This window comes from Bombus pyrosoma, linkage group LG11 (genome assembly GCF_014825855.1).
Source record: "Bombus pyrosoma isolate SC7728 linkage group LG11, ASM1482585v1, whole genome shotgun sequence".
In the NCBI taxonomy this organism is placed as follows: Eukaryota; Metazoa; Arthropoda; class Insecta; order Hymenoptera; family Apidae; genus Bombus; species Bombus pyrosoma.
Window position 1 is genome coordinate 2,257,432 of NC_057780.1, and position 19,549 is coordinate 2,276,980.

A 19,549-nucleotide genomic window follows, 5' to 3' on the forward strand; every position below is an offset into this window, starting at 1 on the left:
GAAAGCGAGGGAGAAAAAGAGAGAAAGGGAAAGAGGAGAAGGATGGAAAAAAAGACGAGAAAAATAGAGACGATCGCGCGTTCCAAATGGAACTCGAGACGCGACAGATATTCGATTGTACGTAGATTAAATTCGATTGCGAAAAGAAGAATCGATAGAAGGAGAGGAGCGGGAAGACAAAAGTGGAGCGGTGATGTAAGGACAGAGAACATCGCGAGAGAAGGATGGAACGCGAGATAAAGAAAAAGACGATTTAAAGGACTCACCATATAAAGTCCTTGCAATGACTACAGAAGGTCGGTTGCTTGAAGAAGCGCGGCATGAAGCTATGATTTTTGACGACGTAGACATTCTTCTTCTTCAGAGCTCCTTTTCGTCCCCTAATTTTTTTGGCGAATGCAGTGTTCGCGTCGCCGGGCCCAAGGGAATCCTCACACGTGTTGTTTGCTTCCTGATCGTCCGCCATCGTGCAGTCAACTAATCGATTCCCCTAGATAATGATCGGAGCAAAAATCTGTGAAAGTTTGATCGTGGCTCGCACACTTTCAGGCCACTCTTCCCTTGATGTATGGAGCTGCGGCAGCTTTTCCTCGACTGTCACACGTCAGTCGGAAGATGCACGCGCGTATACGAATCGACCCTTGCTGGGGAAGAGTAAGCTATCCGAGCGAGAGCCAACAACCACAGGAATGCTCGGGGAAACGTTCAGGGAAAGGGAGGACAAGTCGGGAAAGAGTACGGTCGAGAAGAAAGAGACGAAAACCGGAGGAGCGGGGAAAGAGAAAAAGCCGTTTGTTTGCGCGGTTGTCGAAATGCTCGACGTGCGCGTCCAATGTGTACTCGCTCGACGTGCGATAAGTAATGCACTTGTCACGGTAACTCGTGTCGAGACCGACGGTCACCGTCAACGACTCTGCCCTCGCTCGCTGCCAACGCCGTCACCGCCACCACCGCCGCCGCCGCCGCCGCCGCCGCCGCCGCTGCCTGCTTGCCACCACCACCACAACGTTTCACCTCCTCCTTCTCCACCTCCACTCCCTCCTCACCCTCCTCCGCGACCATCGCTACCCCGTTCTCTATGCCTGCATCTGATCCCCGCTTCACCACCCTTCCCTTTCGTTTTTCCTCTCTTCTTACCTATGCCAAACGGCGCGCGCGCGTGCCCGTTCTCCTCGCCCGTACTCCTCTCTCGTCGCCCTCCTCATTCCAGCCATGCTCTCCAATGCCCAGCCATTGCCCACCCGCAGCTTCCATCTCCATTCCAGCTTTCCATTTTCCTTTTCATATCATCCACCTTCTCATCTTCCATTTTTCTTTTTTTTTGCATTCTGTGCCCTTGTCATTTCATATTTGGATTTTAGCCTAACTCTAATGTTTCTTTCTACTCTCGTCGATTCGTCCCTTCCTATCAAGGAATAAAATAATCATCAAACATAATAATGATTTACATCTTCCTAGTTCCGATCGACTTTCTTCCTTTTTCCCTTCTTTTCGTTCTCCATGAGAATTTGTTGCCATCGTTCTTCTTGGCTACGTATTCTTTCTCCATCCTTATCCTTTTGCTTCTCTCTTTTTTCCTCGCTCTCTTTTCTTTTTTCCTGCATCGTTCTGTCAACCTCCCCGCCTTCCTTTCTCTCGCCTTCTCCACCTCTGCATATGCCTGCCCTCCCCTCTCATGAACCGGCCGATAATTTTAGATTCTCGGCGCAGTGGCTCGACACTGCTACTGCTCAGCCTGCGCCGCGCACTCGAATATCGACATTCGACATCCGCGAGAACCGCGAGCACATGCGACCTCACCGAAACCCCGAGGGAGAGTTCGGACTACGTACTTAGAGAGGGGAGTATCAATGCACTAGCTAACCTTCCCCCTGCATCCTTGCTGCTTCGCTTCCTCGCTTTCTTACTTTCTACCGTATTTTTCTCTATTATACGCCGCTTCTTCTTGTGCTTTCTCAATAGCGACTTTGATTCTTTCCTTCTTTCTTTAATCAATATCGTTTCTCCTCTACTATGCTAAAATCGTTCTAACATTCTTCCGTTTTTAATCTTTTATCCATTCCTCTACGTATAAAGTCATTTCCATCATGTTCTCTGTTTTTTTCATTGTTAGAATTCATCGTTGGACGTACGTATGTCTTTTAATAGCATAGCATAGGCTGGGAAGATTGAAATTTTAACGTTTGCTCTTATACCATATCGTTACGTAGGTCAACGTCAACAAATTCACCTGAAAAAATTCAATACGATATTTTCGAACCATGTACTGGATTGATCAGAGATTGGAGCAAATATAATTCGACCCTAAGCCAGTCAACCAGAAAATTGATGCATATACCTCGAGTTCTAACGCGCGAATCGATATTATTTGTACTAGTTATTTTTAATAACAAAATCACGCATGAACTTCTTACGTGCACACGAAATGTTTCTTGTAGACGTGATCGATTTTTGTATTATCGATGTACGTCTTTCTTCTGCTGTTCGATTTAATTCGCACTTTTACCAATCACAATAAGATCGACAAAGAAACGAATAAACTCAAATAATATCGAGATAAACGCTAAAGAACTTTTGACTGTTTAATTAATAGTACTTCATTGTTATTTTAGCATAATAGATGCATATTCCCTTTTAATTCGTAGCCGTAAAATTATTCGAACTTCATAGGGAGCGTCAACGTCATCATTCGTACCAACGTTACAGTCGTCGATCTTTTCCTACATTCGATTTGAACAAGTGTCGCATTGTGCAGTGGTTTTATTTTTTTTTCATCTGAATTTGTGTATTTGTTGTTCCACAATGAGATTAACAGGATTATATTGTGCCCTTTTCATCGCGTGCTGCTTATCATTTAGTATGTTAAGTAAATACTTGTTCATCGAATAGTTTTGTTTATTTATGAATGTTTTTAGGCCACGCCCTGGAATGCTATGTATGTACCAATCAAGAGGGTAATCGAGAAAAATGTTTAAAGAGTACAAAAATCTGTGAACAGAGTCAAGACACGTGTTTAACGGAAATTAAATGGGGAAGTAAGTTTTAAAGTTTCCATAGCTGACAATTCGTTTGAGAGCAACATTTGAGGTTATGTTTACACTAACCAATACTCGATGGTTCATTTCAATATAAATCATTCATTTAAATCCTTGTAACATCGTACATCGTTTATAGGTACACCATATTGGTCACAAGGTGCGAAGAAACAGTTTTATGTCTCAAAGAGATGTGCAACTAGAAAAGAATGCGAAAGAATAAAACATTCTAATATGGGAGATTGCACATATATATGGTATGAAGATTGGAAATGTTCTGATTGTTGTCAAGGAGATAAATGCAATTATTATGTTATCGTAAGTCATAGTTCACATACTGATTCTAAAAGCTTCATTAGCGATATAGACTATATACATGGAATTTGCTTCTTTTCTTTCAGTCTGCAGCGGAGAAAATACATGTTTCCTGGTTGATCGTAATGATATCTTTGCATAGTTTATGGCATATAGTGAAATGACGAATAATGGCAAAAGATATTGCTCCAGCGTCGGCTTCTTGCAACTAGTGATATTCCTTTTCATTAGAAAAACAATGTTTTTCAACTGTGCATGGAACAAATAATTATATATTATATATATTTTAATTGTAACTATATATAAGTTGATACTTTGCATGTATCTGAAAGGAACATATTTAGGAACAAATGACGATGCGGAGTATTTCTGCGATAAAAGTAATTCATACTCTCCGTATCATATAATCTATAATATAAGGTAAAACAACGGTGGAATTGAATTTGAATCCGTCCTTCATTATAACATGTATACAACATCTCTTTGTATACAACATCTGTTACAACAATCCGTCCAAACACTCTTTTTTTATACATTTTTTAAGAGAATTTTATTAAATAATGCATTAACAAATATTTTGTACTTGTTGATAAAATTAATAAAATTACATGTAATATGTAACACGTTGTTTTTTTAAGGTATTTCTTCTAGCACAATCGCTCGCGACGCGCGTCACACGAAGGCGTGGAAGTAACTTTTTTGTAAAACTAGTCCCGCGCCTTACGTAGAGACACGCATAGATGTGTTATATCTGTACACGTGCATACTTTCTATTCTTTCAGAATTTTATCGAATCACATACTTCGTACTTTTCTACCTCAAAAATGGAACTGCTAAGCCTCCCCATTTTTTAATATGAAATTTCTAACACAGTTTCACATCATATATTAATTTTTTTGAAAAATTCCTAAGAAAATTTTCGTTGCAATTACGTTTTAAATATTGGTGCCGACTTTCATATCGCTAGGCTTTCTTAAATTTTAACTAGATGTACATTGTATCCTTTTCAACACGTAGCTAACATATAAAGAACTCATTCTCTCTGAAAAATCTATCTTAAAATGTGTATTATCCATCCATTTGATTCGTAATCTACCAACATATCTTTTTACAACGGATCGTATATCGCTTAAAGTCGCTTAGAGGATATTCTATATCTGATGTAGATAAGCCGAATCAAACACGGTCAGGGAAGTAATTCCCACAAAGGATAAGTTCATATCGTTCACAGCATCAAGCAGCATCGTTTGAATCGAACCTTGGATAAACGTCTTTTTGCGTACATTGCTTGTGTAAGTATATACAAAATCAGCATTTTTCCTCATTCTGTATACGCTATAGTATCCGGTTAAGTTAATTGAAATAATAAATACAGATATCATATATTCGTGGGAAGATATACGTGTTATTGTGTAAGAAAAATCGTATATTTCGGTAAAATAAAATATAATCGAAGAGAAACGGGAATAAATATTACGCATACGTAGTAACTATATATGTATGCACGTGTATATGTTCGTCGCTCGTCTATGTAGCATCGGTTATCCGACGTATCAACTATGTGGATGATAGATTGAACTTTACTGCTTGCAAACACAATGCTTGACGTCATGGACGATCGAAATAATATCAAATTAATAAATATATTCGAACTTGAAAAATGTAGACGATTTCTATCTATTCGATTTCTATTCTAAAATACAATAGTACGTTCAAATACGAGAGGAAATGTTTAATCCACGATACGATGAAACTAAAAGTACGATCTGTTTCATAAAAAAGTCAAAGAAATGCTATTTGAACTTATCGATGACAAAAATCAGCAAAATAAAAGACCGATCAAATCGTGTGATTTAAGATCAATATTGTAAGCAAATGATCAATATAGACAACGCTGAACAGTTCTAATATACTCACAGCGGCGAAGCGATTCCGACCAATTGAATGATTCTGTGTGCTCGCACCGTGACTGATGGTTGAGCTTGATTTAAAGACATTAATTAGCGCTCCTTTAGTCGTGTGCCGAATGTTCTGTCTATAGTCGGTCGCTTATTGTAGTCTCTCAACATCTGCAGACAAAAATGGATTCTCCTTTGACCGTACTTCACCCGGTGAGCAAATTAAAAAGATATCACGATATTTTCGAACAAACCGTCTTGATTCCTCGTCTCTTCTTCGTTTTCGTTTTTATTTTTTATTTTATTTTTTTTCCTAAAAAAAAAAAATTCCTGCATATCGCGTGTAACAAACGTTGATTTCAGTTATGCGACATGAAGAATTGGAAATTACGAAATCTGTACAGAACGTTTAGTCGAAAAAAAGAAGTGGATCTTCCTGAGGATACAAATTTGGCGAGATGTCTGTCAACATTAGATCTCACAGCTCTCGGAATAGGCTCGACCCTCGGCGTGGGTGTGTACGTTCTCGCTGGGTCCGTTTCAAAAACAACCGCAGGGCCAGCCGTAATAATTTCGTTCGCTATTGCCGCAATCGCGTCCATGTTCGCAGGTACAATTCGTATCCGATTCGTTCGTTGTGTTTTACCCTAAATAATATGAATAGTAAAGAAGAAACTATTTAGGTCTCTGTTACGCGGAATTTGGTGCAAGAGTTCCACGTGCTGGATCAGCATATATATACAGCTACGTAACGATGGGAGAATTTACAGCTTTTCTGATAGGTTGGACGCTAATTCTCGAATACGTAATTGGCTCGGCTAGCGTAGTACGAGGACTGAGCACCTACGTGGATGACTTGTTCAACAACACTATGCGAAATGCGTTTGAAACGGCAGCACATATCGACATCAATCACCTCTCTTCTTATCCGGATTTCTTTGCCTTTGGGATCACTCTGATCTTTTCTGGTAAAATGCTATCGACCAAATAAACATCGATATCATATAAGTTACTTAGGCACACATTTACCCACTAAAATATCGATTATTTCACAATCCCAATCTATTCGAAATTTAATACAGCCGCGTTGGCGTTCGGAGCAAAGGAGTCTTCGGTGGCGAACAATATCTTCACCCTTACAAATCTCTCGGTAGTTTTATTCGTGATAATCGCCGGATCTCTTAAAGGTGAGCAACGGAGTATTTAAACTTGAAATAATTGTTTCTTCGTGTGTACGTACGTGTTTCTATTTATATGCACTTGGCGTAAAGCTGATATAACCAATTGGAAAACGAAGCCCACGTGCACGGAGCAAAAATGTGATTACGGAAGTGGAGGATTCGCGCCTTATGGTATAGCGGGTGTTATAACGGGAGCAGCAACGTGCTTTTACGGATTCATCGGTTTCGATTGCGTCGCTACAACGGGAGAAGAAGCGAAAGATCCCCAAAGATCGATCCCGATAGCGATCGTTGCCTCATTGACCGTCGTCTTTCTAGCATATTTCGGTGTCTCTATGGTGTTAACCACCGTCCTTCCTTACTACGAGCAGGATGCAGAAACCCCGTTTCCTCATCTATTCGAGAGTATCGGTTGGAACTGGGCGAAATGGCTGGTAACCATAGGTGCTATTTGTGGTCTATGTTCCAGGTAAAACTTCCGATAAGTATGATACAATATAATTGCACACATATATATGTGTAAATGCATGTATACCTACGGAGATGTTTCCGATGTAAGTGACAGCAATCTTTTATGCAGTTTACTGGGTGCGATGTTTCCCTTACCGCGAATTATTTATGCAATGGCATCCGACGGATTGATATTCGAGTGGATGGGAAAAGTTAATTCACGATTTCATACGCCTCTCATGGGTACCTTCTCGGCAGGAATTCTCACAGGTTCGTATTTTACCACTTTTCTATTGCTTGATAATACCCTAATTCGGCGGGTATTTACACTAACTGCTAAATGTATGAAACGCAACTACGATTTCAGGTGTATTAGCTGCGATATTTGACTTGCAACAACTCGTAAATATGATGAGTATCGGAACATTGCTCGCTTATTCGATCGTCGCAACATGCGTACTAATGCTTCGGTAAAAGAATAATACTCATTTGTTTTCATAGAAGATATGGCAATTTAATAATGATAGAATAACTTGCAATTTCCATTATGTATATATATTGTATCATTTCAGGTATGAAAAAAGCGAAGCGTATGAAAAAAAGGGAGATCGCGATCCAAGAACCTTAACATTCATTGCGAAACAATTAATTAACGCTAATGGTTTAAATCACTCTACAAAATTAACATCCCAAATCGTTACGTGTCTTGTCGTGTGTTATGGTATAGTATAGTATATTTTACTATTTCGATTAACCAAGAGTTTTACTATTGATCTTTAACGATTACAAATACCATCTGTGTCGCTTACTAGTAACATATGTTTTACAGATATTCTGTGTATTTGCATCGGCATTACTGTTTCGATTTTTATCAATGACATAACGAGCGGTAATGTTACATTCGTCGCTCTATTAGCAATTCTACTATTAGCTCTAATCATTACTCTTACTTTTATTTATCTCCAACCTTCTTCTGGAAAGAAGCTTGCCTTTTCGGTATATACTGTTTCCATTCTCGTTATCGTTCTCTTTTAATATGAACGTTCAGTAACAATTTTGACCGCATACAAGAATATACTTTTAGGTTCCGTTAGTGCCATTTTTACCTGCTTTCAGTATTCTTATTAATATATATCTTATGATGATGTTAGACAAAATGACTTGGGTGAGATTTTTAATATGGATGATAGTTGGTAAGTAGACTGCATCAAAATAATCGATTACGTTTAAATTAAATAATCGGAGAAATGATACTTTTGTTCCTTGCAGGGCTTGGAATATATTTCTGTTATGGTGTTTGGCATAGTAAAATGAGGAAAGATAAATGCAAGAAATTACCTGAAAACAATTGTGATAACGGAGCAACATGGGAAACCAACAATTTTGCCAGACTTCAATGATACACTATTTCCTGTATTTTATTTTCATAATAAAACCTTTGTATATACCCAAAGTTACTTAATTTGTAGATGATTTAATATTGCGGTAAGATAATTCGATGCCTTAAAGATAAGAGAAAGGTAAAGATATCTAAAAACGAGCGTTCTTTATATTATAATTGAGTCTATTAAAAAATAAAATTATATAAAAGGTTTATATTTTAAAGGCCAAAGAGAGATTTGAGATCGTTAAGCGTAAGTTTCGAGACAGCAGAGTTCTTGTCGCCGCTGAGTACATTCTGAGCTATTTCGATTTTCCTTTCTTGCAAATTTTTTATACGCTCTTCTATCGTATCCCGACAGATAAATCTAAGAAATATAATACAATATTAAATAACGTTCTCTTCCCGTGAACTTTTACAAATGTTACAGCAAAGACTATTACTAACTTGTATATGAAGACATTCTTTTTCTGTCCGAAACGATAGATCCTATCTTGAGCTTGCACTTCTAATTGCGGATTCCAATGAATATCTATTAACAGCAAATGATTTCCACCTACCAAATTTAATCCAACCCCTCCAGCGGTAAGCGAAAGCAATAATATTTTCGGGTCATCGTTCGGAGCGTTAAACGAATCCATTATGCCCTGTAAAAATACCTCACACGTTTCAAACAGCATTACTTGATATGACCGAAAATTATCACTTCATTAAAAAACTACCTGTCTTTCCTTAATCGGCACATTGCCTGTGAACATATTAAAACTAGCGCCTTTTATCGAGGACAAACAAGATGCAATAATATTCAACGTACTCGTCCATTGAGAAACGATAATTATTTTGTCATTTTTTTGTAAAATTTCTATAACTGTATCAAGCACCTTCCTTATCTGCGTTCAAGATGCAAGTATAAGTAAATTCGAATCAGCCAACTGATGCCAAACAACAAATACAAATGCGTGATATTTCATACTTGAGAATATGCAAGATAACTCACTTTCGAGCTCACGCGATCGCACTTAAACACAGGATTTTTAGACGTGAGTAAATTACCAGCTACTCTGCGATCAATGCCAATCTCTTTTTCGTTTGTCTCCTCCTCGTTATTTTCTGATTCTTCTAATGTTATATTATTCATTTGTGATAATAAATCTGAATTGACATTTTCCTTTTCCCTTATATCGCTATCTTCTATATCTTCTTCATCTAGCATCGAATGAATAAGCGACGGGTGAACACAAATTTGACGTAATCTTAGTAGAAGAACCAAAATTTCATGCGTTTTGACATCAGCATGTAATGATAATAACTTGTTTTGCGCCTTCGTAAACTGAGTATTTTTATCTGACAATCAGTAGAAAAAACAGACAATTATTTTGATGCATTACTAACAAAATATAACGTATATAAGTACTTACTTGGATTCGAAAGAAACGTTGGTTTATCGTATTTTCCAGCAGCTAAATCTACCATATGATCCTTATCAGCTCTTTGAGCCAAAAATTGAGCAAACAATGTACGAGAATATATTAATACTTTTTCATATACCAACTGTTCCTCTGGATCTAGCTTTATAAGTATCTCCTCTACAAATTTTTCTGGAAGACTTTCTAACATGCCATTTGCTTGAAGTTCTTGTTTTGTTCTACGTAACATTAACGTTTTCATCACAGTTGCCAATCGTTGACGACCAGCGGTTGACTTATTATCTACCCAACGTTTCCATACTCGTAAGTCGTCGAAAGGAGTACACTTGAGAAACTTCAAAATAGGATATAAATCCATTTCCTTGTTTTGGATGGGTGTACCAGTAAGAGCCCATCGTTTATTCGCTACTAAACCGCACACTGACTGAGAAGCTTGACTTTTATGATTCCGGATTACATGCGCCTCGTCCAATATAATGCGTTCCCAATGAATTTTATAGGCCATAGAGTTATTCTTAAATTCACGGAGTAGGATATTGTACGTTGTAATAACAACGTCGTTTTTTGCTAATCTTTTTGGTACATTTTCCCGATTTGTACCATGATAAACTTTAACAGAGAGCATACCACGTTTACATCTACGATCTATTTCATTTTCCCATTGTGATAACAAGGAGGCAGGACAAACTACGAGTGTACCCCCTTTACAACGCTGTGCCATTGATGGATCACAATGCACCCATTCCTCGGAATTCGATTCTTCCGATTTTCCTTTAGCAATACTGGCTATAATCAGAGATATCATTGTTAAAGTTTTACCTAAACCCATATCATCAGCGAGGACACCGCCAGGAGGCCTCTGTTGCTCTCTCCACATTAACCATGCCAACGCGTGCTGTTGATGAGGCATTAATTTTACTTTCAAGCCTTGTGGATCTTCCGCTTTGTCCTCCTCGGTCGGTCTAGCTACAAGAGATCCATGTAAATCTTGCAACCTATCAACCGTCAAGGATCGTTCTCTGTCTAACGTTGCTTGAGCTTGTTTCCCAAGTTCTCCAGTTTCTGCGGATGACTTCAATTTCGATGGTATACTACATGAATCATAATACGAATTAAAATTTTCAGAATATGGCTCTTCCTCCTTCTTTTCTCCTTCGGTAAATGACATTTCTTGCTTTACAGAGTGTGATTCAGATTTAATAATTTGTGTCAAAGGAGTTTTTTCTAATTCAGCTGCAATTGCATCTATTTCTTTTTGTTGCATTACAATACTTTCATGTAATCTTTTTCCTTTATCTGGCAATAAATCGATATTACCGGCAGTAAGCAATAACTGGAAATGTATATAGCATTTACAATGTATATTTCGCTTTTAACCATTACTACCTATTAACTATTGGAATTTACCTTTGTCTTACTCAATTCATTTTGTAACTGTTGCATTTTACAAACAAGCAGAGCTCTTTTCTGTGCTATCACTGGATCTATATTATTAACACCTATTTCTTGCTTTGCTAAAGATATTGCAGTTCCAAACTGTGAACTACTTTCTTCATCTGTATGTGATTCTGCAAAACAATTTAACATAAATATAATAAATTTATGATATATATATATATATATATATATATATATATATATATAGTTTTGAAATAAGAAATGTTGAAAATATTTATACCCGAATCAGATAAAATATATGATTCTTCACATTTTTCTCTTTTTTTAGAAACATGTTCTTTCATCATGGATTTATTTTTAGATATATTAGAAGCATTAGTTTCCAAATCGTCTTGGATTTTCCTTGGTACATCTTTCAATTCTTCTTCCATTAATATTTTGTCATTATTCTTCATCATTGTTTCAATCTCGTCTAATAAACATAACTAATAATGTCAAATTCAAAGCTATTATATTTACTAATGAAAATAATCAAATTTGATACCATTTGATATACTGTCATCAGTATTATGTTCTTCGCTACTACTGATTGATACAGAATCATTTTCATTATGATCACTGATATCTTCACTGTCAGAATAATGAGGGATATGCTTTTTAATCCTACGTCTAATTCCTTTCTCTGTTGACGATAATTCTTCGGATGAAGAATCTCTAAAATATAAAGAAGTTAAGTTTCGGAATATTACATTAAATAAAATGTACTACTTACTCTTCCGCTGATGAATTTACGCTAGCTTCACTACTTTCAATTACAAAAATCTGTTCTTTCTCGGTATTCTCACTGTCTTCGTCGCTATCGGAAATAACATAAGATCTCGTTTTCTTTGTAACACCGGGCGAATCTCGCCACTGACTCAAGCTTTCCTCCATTTGAATTTCTGTAAACTTTATTAATCCTACCTAATTGTAAAAAGTACAACATTCGTATTAAATTGTATATGTAAATGTTAGAATAATGCAGAATATAAATAAATATCTAATTCTTACAATTGAATCACTTGTTGACAGGAAGTTTAACCGAAACTGTTTCAAATTGCGAAGTATCACGTGAATATGAACTATGTAATAACATAGTATGACATGCTATATTATTTTTTTAATGATATGAAACGAAAGTTATAAAAAATAATCGTGATACTAATGAAATAAGCAAGAGCAAATGGAAACATATTGGAAAGATATTTATAAATCGAGAATCAACGAAAATATAAAAATTTTATCTAGTAAGTCAGTGGTTTTCTTTCACTAGGGTTTTTCATGTAGAAATACCAAGGCTAAGAGATTTCTGCCAAGCAAATAAGAATGCTCATATTTATAATTTCGATTGTTTCCAGACTAGTGCTGCCCTCAGCGGCCAAGTGTTAAAGATGTTCGACGTTAGCATATATAAGAATCTATTTAGGTCCATGCTACAAACGAGGTATACTCGCTGTGGTTTCATGCTACAAGAGCCTGTTTCATTATACGGGAACTAGTTGGTTTTATCAGCGCACCAACCAATCTCGAACGATCACAACATTCGATCAACCACGGGGAATAAAAAGGTTCTGGAACTAAATAGGTTCTTATATATGATATCATAGAACAACTTCAACACTTAACCGCGTGGTGCAGCACCTGTACTGTAGAACAAGTAGAACAGTGGGTGTGAGCATTCTCATTTCCTTACTGTTCTTGCACCTAGTTGGATGTAATGTTCAACATTCAGTTCTTGTTCTCGTCTCATCTGTGAAGGTTCTGTTGTTCCGGGTCGGTGAAAACGAACAAAGACTTGTCAATTGAGGAGCAAAACTTTCTTTGACAAAATGGCTGATTTTTTACATTCAGAAGCGGAAGAAAGCGAGGTATTTATATCGTTGAGTTCAATATCATTATTTATGTAATGCTGTTATAATGATATCATATGTATATCTATATGTATATTCTTTAATCGTTTGAAACTTCTGTCACTAATCGATCTTTTATTAAAATTTAGGAGGAGAAGGAATTAGACGATAATGAAAAAAAGAAACTGAAGAAAATAAAAGCTATGGAAGAAAGTGATGAAGAAGAGGAGGAAGGTGAGGATAGAGTAATACATTTCAAGGTTGTATCATATTTTTTTTTTTTAATTTTTATGCGTCTAAATACAGTAATATTTTATTTATTTTATTCTATAATTGGTGAATGACCATAATATGCTTATCATTTATTTACAGATGATGAGGATCGTTTACGGGAAGAACTTAAGGATCTCATTGACGACAACCCTATAGAAGAAAGCGAGGGAGACGATAGTGATGCTTCTGGAGTGTCTCAAAAACGTAAAAAAAGTGATGATGAGGACTTTGATGATCGTTTAGAAGATGAAGATTATGATTTGATAGAAGAAAATTTAGGAGTCAAAGTTGAAAGAGTACGTGCAAATTGATGCATTTATTTAAAGTATGTAAACTTATATATGAAGTACAAATGAAGCAATATGTTTCTTTACTTTAGAAACGTTTCAAACGCCTCCGAAGGATACAAGATGAGGAATCAGAGGAGGAACAGGAAAAGGAGGCAGACGATGATAGAGATGCTATTGCAAACGAACTTTTTGAAGGTTCCGGCGATGTAAGTTATATTACTATTAAAATATCCTAGTCCAAAATTTGTACTTCTTTCTATTACATACCCAATATTTTTGCGTTTATTTCTATCTTTACATCAGGAAAGGGAGATTGCTATGGTATGTAAAAATGGACATAAAAATACCATTGAAGAGGAATTGTTTCATTTATTCTGTATCTATTCTTTTTCGTTTCACTCCCTATTTTTGTTATGTGTTAGGAAGATGAAAGGCGAAGCGAACGTAGTCACAGACCTGAAGTCGACACATTTGACGAGGAAGGAAGTGAAGGAGAATACACCGACGCTGATGATTTTATTGTTGACGATGACGGTAGACCAATCGCCGAGAAACGCAAAAAGAAAAAGCCAATCTTTTCTGATGCAGCTTTGCAAGAAGCACAAGACATTTTTGGTGTTGATTTTGATTATGATGAATTTGGTAAATACGGCGAAGAGGACTATGAGGAGGAAGAAGAGGAAGAAGAGGAAGAAGAAGAAGATGAATACATGGACGATGAAGACGCCGAGAGACCGCGAAGGCCGAAAAAACAGTTGAAAAAGAAAACTACGAGAAAAAGTATTTTCGAAATTTACGAACCAAGCGAACTTAAACGCGGTCATTTTACCGATATGGATAATGAAATACGGAACACAGATATACCGGAGAGAATGCAACTCCGTACTGTTCCTGTTACGCCAGTTGCAGAGGGTTCTGATGAACTAGACTTAGAGGCGGAGTGGATCTATAAACAGGCGTTCTGTCGACCAACTATTTCAATTCAAGATGCACACCTAAACGCTGAGGCTAAAGAAAGAGCTCGGAAAGGGCCTCAAACGATCGGTAAAATTAAAAAAGCTTTAGACTTCATGCGAAATCAGCAATTCGAAGTACCTTTCATATCGTTTTATAGAAAGGAATATGTCCTACCGGAACTAAACATTAACGATCTCTGGAAAGTGTACAAATTTGACGCCAAGTGGTGTCAACTTCGTCAGAGAAAAGAAAATTTATTAAAATTATTTGACAAAATGCGAAATTATCAGTTAGATGAGATTATGAAAAATCCTGATGCTCCATTACCAGATAACGTACGATTGATTAAAGATGATGACATAGAACGATTGAAAAATGTGCAAACCAGCGAGGAACTAAATGACGTTTATCACCACTTCATGTTATACTATAGTCATGAGATACCAGCAATGCAGGAAGCTGCTCGTCAGAAGGAGAAAGAAGCACGGAAAGAAGCAAAGATTCAAAAACGAAAACAACAAATTGCGGATGCCGAGGAAAACGGAGAAGATCCTCTGCCGGAAGAGGAGCCGGACGTAGAGGAAGAAGAGGAAGCAGATGAAACATTGAAACAGGCTGTTCGAACTGGTCCATATTCTATTTGCAGGCGGGCCGGCCTCGATAACCTCGCAAAAAAGTTCGGTCTCACTCCCGAACATTTCGCCGAAAATTTACGAGACAATTATCAGCGACACGAAGTAGATCAGGAACCAACGGAACCTTTAACCATTGCTAATGAATACTGTAGTCAAATACTTAATAGTTCGGAAGAAGTACTAAAAGCTGCTCAATTAATGGTAGCTATTCAATTAGCGCGTGAACCTTTGGTAAGGAAGTGTGTCCGAGAAATGTACATGGAAAGAGCAAAGATATCTGTAAAACCTACGAAAAAAGGAATCAAAGAGATCGATGAAAACCATCCAGTTTACGGGATGAAGTATTTGAAGGATAAACCAGTGCGAGATCTGGTTGGAGATCAGTTCCTAAATTTGGTTATAGCCGAAGAAGATAAATTAATTACGATAACATTGAGTGATAGCATCGAAGGGAATACTAGTAACAACTATGTTGACGAAATGAAACAACTTTATTATCGAGACGAGTTTAGTAAAAATGTCCAGGATTGGAACGCATTGAGAGTTGGGAGTGTTGAAATGGCACTTACACGTATTGTTTTACCGAGTCTAAAGAAAGAGCTAAAAGCAAATCTTATTGCAGAAGCTAAAGAATGCGTAATGAGAGCATGTGGTCGTAAAATGTACAATTGGATTAAAGTTGCTCCTTATACCTGTGAATTTCCAGAGGAAGAAGATGAGGAATGGGATACCAGTAAAGGACTTCGGGTAATGGGTTTAGCTTATGTCCCAGAATACTCTCAAGCCGCATTCACTTGTCTAATCGCACCGGATGGGGAATGTACAGATTATTTGAGATTGCCACACATAATGAAACGAAAGAATAGTTACCGAGAGGACGAGAAAGCTATGAAAGAAGCCGATTTGTTAGCAATTCGAAATTTTATAGCAACAAAAAAGCCGCATGTTGTAGCTATAGGTGGTGAGTCGAGAGAGGCAATGATGATCGCGGCTGATATTAAAGAATGTATTGCGAACCTAGTAGAAGAAGAACAATTCCCAAACATTAAGATAGAAATTTGTGACAATGAATTGGCTAAAATTTACTCGAACAGTAATAAAGGTGTATCTGAATTTCGGGATTATCCGGAATTATTGCGACAGGCTATCTCATTGGGCAGGAGAATGCAGGATCCCTTGGTGGAATTTTCTCAATTATGCACCGCTGACGAAGAAATTTTATGTTTAAAGTATCACAACTTGCAAGATCAATTGCCGAAAGACGAACTTTTGGATAATTTATATTTAGAATTCGTGAATCGCGTAAACGAAGTTGGCGTTGATGTGAATAAGGCGGTACAACAAGCTTATTGCGGGAATTTAGTTCAATTTGTGTGTGGTTTGGGGCCGAGAAAAGGACAGGCATTGATCAAAATGTTGAAACAAACCAATCAAAGGTTGGAAAATAGAACTCAGCTTGTAACTTCTTGTCACATGGGACCTAAGGTTTTTATTAACTGTGCGGGTTTTATTAAGATAGATACAAACAGTTTAGGAGACAGCACCGAAGCGTATGTCGAAGTCCTTGATGGGTCTCGAGTACATCCCGAAACGTATGAATGGGCGAGAAAAATGGCAGTCGACGCTTTAGAATACGACGACGAAGATGCTAATCCAGCCGGAGCACTGGAAGAGATTCTCGAATCTCCTGAAAGACTAAAAGATCTTGATTTGGACGCGTTCGCGGAAGAACTTGAAAGACAAGGTTTCGGCAATAAATGTGTCACTTTATACGATATCAGAGCAGAATTAAATTGCAGATATAAAGATTTACGTGTACCATATCAGTCACTGAGCGCGGAAAGGTTGTTCGATATTCTAACGAAGGAAACCCCGGAAACATTTTACGTAGGGAAATTAGTTTTGGCCACAGTAATAGGAATAAGCCATAGAAAACCGCAAGGTGATCAGTTGGATCAAGCCAATCCCGTAAGAAACGACGAAACTGGATTGTGGCAATGTCCATTCTGTTTGAAAAATGATTTTCCGGAATTATCCGAAGTATGGAATCATTTTGACGCCGGAGCTTGCCCCGGCAAAGCTACTGGCGTGAGATTAAGATTAGATAATGGAATATCTGGTTATATTCATATAAAAAATTTATCTGACAGACACGTTGCGAATCCTGAAGAGAGAGTAAGCATAGGACAAATAATACATTGCCGGATAATAAAGATTGAAGTGGAGCGATTCAGCGTCGAATGTACAAGTAAAAGTAGCGACCTCGCGGATAAAAATCACGAATGGAGGTACGTAAATGTGTCCGTATGCGCGAACGCACGCGCGTGTGTGTGTGTTGCGTGCATTTGTTTTAAAATGTTATTTTCTCTGATTATTTTGATCTTATTTTTAGACCACAAAGAGATCCGTTTTATGACACAGAAGCAGAACAAAAAGATGCGAAAGTCGAAGAAGATGCCAAGAAAGCGAAGCAACGGCAGACATATGTGAAACGCGTAATCGTACATCCTTCTTTTCACAACATCAGTTTTGCAGAAGCTGAAAAGTTAATGCAAACTATGAAGCAAGGGGAAGCAATAGTTAGACCGAGCAGTAAAGGTGCTGATCATTTAACTGTCACATGGAAAGTTACTGATGAGATTTATCAGCATATCGATGTTAGAGAGGAGGGAAAAGAAAATGCCTTTTCTCTCGGTCAAAGCTTATGGATTGGAAACGAAGAATTCGAGGACTTGGATGAAATTATTGCGAGACATGTTAATCCTATGGCTGCATATGCTTCGGAATTATTGGACTTTAAATATTATAAACCAGCTGTAGAAGGCATTAAGGATAAAGCGGAAGAGATATTAAAGGAACAAAAGAAGGAAAATCCTGGAGGAATTCCGTATATAATATCTGCTGCAAAGGTTAGTAAGATTAGCTTTCAAATATGTTCGGACGTGCAATAAGATTCGAACATTTCGTGTACGTTTCTGCATCATTTCAGAATTATCCTGGAAAGTTTTTGCTATCTTATCTTCCGCGAACTCGATGTCGTCACGAATATGTAACAGTGTCACCAGAAGGATTTAGGTTCAGAGGGCAAATGTTTGGTAGAGTGAGCGACTTGTTCCGATGGTTCAAAGAACATTTCCGTGATCCGGTACCTGGACAATCTACTCCTAGTACTCCACGTGGAGCAATGACATCTAGAACACCTTATCATACAACGCCAGGAGCAGTGAGTGGTACGTATTTCAACTTTCATCAATTTTTCAAAATTGTTTGACATCAACATTATTGTAATATTATAGGAATGAATCAAGAAGCCATACAAAGAGTGGCGCAGAATCTTCCGCATCATATGTTACATTCTTTATCGCAAGTGGCGAATCAGACTCCTCATCATTATCCACCACACACACCAGGAACTGCGAATGCAGCTGGTTATGGTGGAGTTCATACTTATCCTAATACTCCGTACACACCTTCGGGACAAACACCTTTTATGACACCATATCAAACACCACATCATACTCCACATCATCATGGTCAACCAACTCCAAGATATGGGCAACAAACACCCAATCATCAGCAAGGTCCTTTCATTCATCCACCTCCACCTTCAGGGATAAATTCTACAGGACATCACAGATCAACACCATCGCATAGACCTACGCCTCCAATGTCAACACCAGGCGATCCTATGGATTGGAAAAAAGCAGCGGAAGCATGGGCACGGTTAAAAAGTGGACCACGTGTGTCGTAAGTATTTGTCTCTTCTTTCCGCATTTCTTTTGACTTATATAATTTTTTTATGCGTTTCTTTCTTTTATTCACATTCTTTCCCTGCTCGCCTTTTTTTAGTACCTCTACTCCAAGATATGAAGAATCTAGAAGAACTCCACGAAATTACGAAGAATCGGTTGGAAGAACAACGCCACGAAATAGAACTTCGAATCGGACACCTTCTTATAAATCTCCTCGAGGTACACCACACACTAATTCAAGTCCTCGAAGTATGTCTCTTAGTGGAGATGGTACTCCTTTATATGATGAAAGTTAACAGGTTCGCTTATACATAATATATCATACTTTCCGATTATATCATATCACGTGATATAAAAAGAAAGATATTGATAGAAGTTGAAAAAGAATCGTGACCTATATCTCATACAAAATGCTCCTAACGTTGAGCATTAAAAGTACTGTATAAAACCATTTACCGAGCCCATTTGTTAACTTTAACAGCATTTTCTGTTACGTTCATATACTTAAATAAACAATAAAACATATATATGTGTGTGTCACATATGTGTGTACGTGTGTGTGAATACACACGATACATATATGTATATATATATTATATATGTATATATATGTTATATTATTAAACTACATACTCGATTATCTTTAAAAAGATATATATATATATATT

At 37.4% G+C, this 19,549-nt stretch overlaps 5 protein-coding genes across 10 annotated transcripts in view; 3 read left to right on the top strand and 2 right to left on the bottom strand.

Moving 5' to 3' along the window:
* LOC122573028 (protein kinase C, brain isozyme) overlaps positions 1 to 909 on the bottom strand; it is a 25,829-nt gene extending 24,920 nt beyond the window's left edge. For 2 of the 3 annotated variants that reach the window (XM_043738903.1, XM_043738900.1), the window contains exon 1: positions 267 to 909. In XM_043738903.1, the coding sequence (XP_043594838.1) occupies positions 267 to 466 (200 nt within the window). In that variant the 5' untranslated portion in view covers positions 467 to 909. The remainder of the gene's footprint in view (positions 1 to 266) is intronic. The other variant, XM_043738901.1, reaches the window with a different exon arrangement.
* The window catches only part of LOC122573047, a 16,975-nt gene extending 13,413 nt beyond the window's left edge, over positions 1 to 3,562 (top strand). Inside the window, exons 1-4 of one of the 2 annotated variants that reach the window (XM_043738952.1) lie at positions 1,155 to 2,857; positions 2,916 to 3,035; positions 3,175 to 3,353; positions 3,437 to 3,562. In XM_043738952.1, coding sequence (XP_043594887.1) covers positions 2,803 to 2,857; positions 2,916 to 3,035; positions 3,175 to 3,353; positions 3,437 to 3,514 — 432 coding nt within the window. In that variant the 5' untranslated portion in view covers positions 1,155 to 2,802 and the 3' untranslated portion in view covers positions 3,515 to 3,562. Of the gene's footprint in view, positions 1 to 1,154; positions 2,858 to 2,915; positions 3,036 to 3,174; positions 3,354 to 3,436 lie in introns of those variants that run through there. The other variant, XM_043738953.1, reaches the window with a different exon arrangement.
* Positions 3,563 to 4,094: 532 nt separating this feature from the next.
* Positions 4,095 to 8,332, top strand: LOC122573030 (cationic amino acid transporter 2). Of its 2 annotated transcripts, none has more exons than XM_043738909.1 (11): positions 4,095 to 4,642; positions 5,612 to 5,858; positions 5,932 to 6,216; positions 6,331 to 6,435; positions 6,520 to 6,898; positions 7,010 to 7,149; positions 7,247 to 7,349; positions 7,452 to 7,600; positions 7,709 to 7,875; positions 7,964 to 8,072; positions 8,149 to 8,332. In XM_043738909.1, the coding sequence occupies exons 2-11, from the start codon at positions 5,621 to 5,623 to the stop codon at positions 8,277 to 8,279; spliced, it is 1,806 nt and encodes a 601-aa protein (XP_043594844.1). In that variant the 5' UTR covers positions 4,095 to 4,642; positions 5,612 to 5,620; the 3' UTR covers positions 8,280 to 8,332. The 2 variants fall into 2 exon arrangements, with proteins under 2 accessions (XP_043594844.1, XP_043594843.1); XM_043738908.1 differs by lacking the exon at positions 4,095 to 4,642 and adding an exon at positions 5,279 to 5,461.
* Positions 8,333 to 8,425: 93 nt separating this feature from the next.
* On the bottom strand, positions 8,426 to 12,253 carry LOC122573024 (transcription termination factor 2). The gene is made up of 10 exons (XM_043738886.1): positions 12,136 to 12,253; positions 11,858 to 12,048; positions 11,630 to 11,799; positions 11,366 to 11,557; positions 11,095 to 11,255; positions 9,679 to 11,020; positions 9,258 to 9,604; positions 8,983 to 9,150; positions 8,708 to 8,907; positions 8,426 to 8,627 (listed from the first exon to the last, which is right to left on the bottom strand). Exons 2-10 carry the CDS (start codon positions 12,016 to 12,018, stop codon positions 8,480 to 8,482), a joined length of 2,889 nt encoding a protein of 962 aa, XP_043594821.1. The 5' UTR covers positions 12,019 to 12,048; positions 12,136 to 12,253; the 3' UTR covers positions 8,426 to 8,479.
* Positions 12,254 to 12,805: 552 nt separating this feature from the next.
* Positions 12,806 to 19,511, top strand: LOC122573020 (transcription elongation factor SPT6-like). 2 transcript variants are annotated; one of them, XM_043738868.1, is made up of 10 exons: positions 12,806 to 12,992; positions 13,124 to 13,208; positions 13,347 to 13,543; positions 13,627 to 13,743; positions 13,841 to 13,858; positions 13,960 to 17,417; positions 17,522 to 18,038; positions 18,119 to 18,359; positions 18,426 to 18,876; positions 18,979 to 19,511. In XM_043738868.1, exons 1-10 carry the CDS (start codon positions 12,954 to 12,956, stop codon positions 19,175 to 19,177), a joined length of 5,322 nt encoding a protein of 1,773 aa, XP_043594803.1. In that variant the 5' UTR covers positions 12,806 to 12,953; the 3' UTR covers positions 19,178 to 19,511. The 2 variants fall into 2 exon arrangements, with proteins under 2 accessions (XP_043594803.1, XP_043594804.1); XM_043738869.1 differs by lacking the exon at positions 13,841 to 13,858.
* The last annotated feature ends 38 nt before the right edge of the window (positions 19,512 to 19,549 follow it).

Bases quoted from the DNA above. Each gene is read 5' to 3' on its own strand.
- LOC122573024 (XM_043738886.1), bottom strand. From the start codon at position 12,018: ATGGAGGAAAGCTTGAGTCAGTGGCGAGATTCGCCCGGTGTTACAAAG. The intron at 11,021-11,094 runs GTAAATTCCAAT...ATACATTTCCAG, and splicing joins ATGAATTGAGTAAGACAAAG to TTATTGCTTACTGCCGGTAA. The intron at 9,605-9,678 runs GTAAGTACTTAT...ACTGATTGTCAG, and splicing joins AACGTTTCTTTCGAATCCAA to ATAAAAATACTCAGTTTACG.
- LOC122573020 (XM_043738868.1), top strand. From the start codon at position 12,954: ATGGCTGATTTTTTACATTCAGAAGCGGAAGAAAGCGAG. The intron at 12,993-13,123 runs GTATTTATATCG...ATTAAAATTTAG, and splicing joins CAGAAGCGGAAGAAAGCGAG to GAGGAGAAGGAATTAGACGA. The intron at 18,360-18,425 runs GTACGTATTTCA...GTAATATTATAG, and splicing joins AACGCCAGGAGCAGTGAGTG to GAATGAATCAAGAAGCCATA.
- LOC122573030 (XM_043738908.1), top strand. From the start codon at position 5,432: ATGGATTCTCCTTTGACCGTACTTCACCCG. The intron at 5,859-5,931 runs GTACAATTCGTA...GAAACTATTTAG, and splicing joins AATCGCGTCCATGTTCGCAG to GTCTCTGTTACGCGGAATTT. The intron at 7,350-7,451 runs GTAAAAGAATAA...GTATCATTTCAG, and splicing joins ACATGCGTACTAATGCTTCG to GTATGAAAAAAGCGAAGCGT.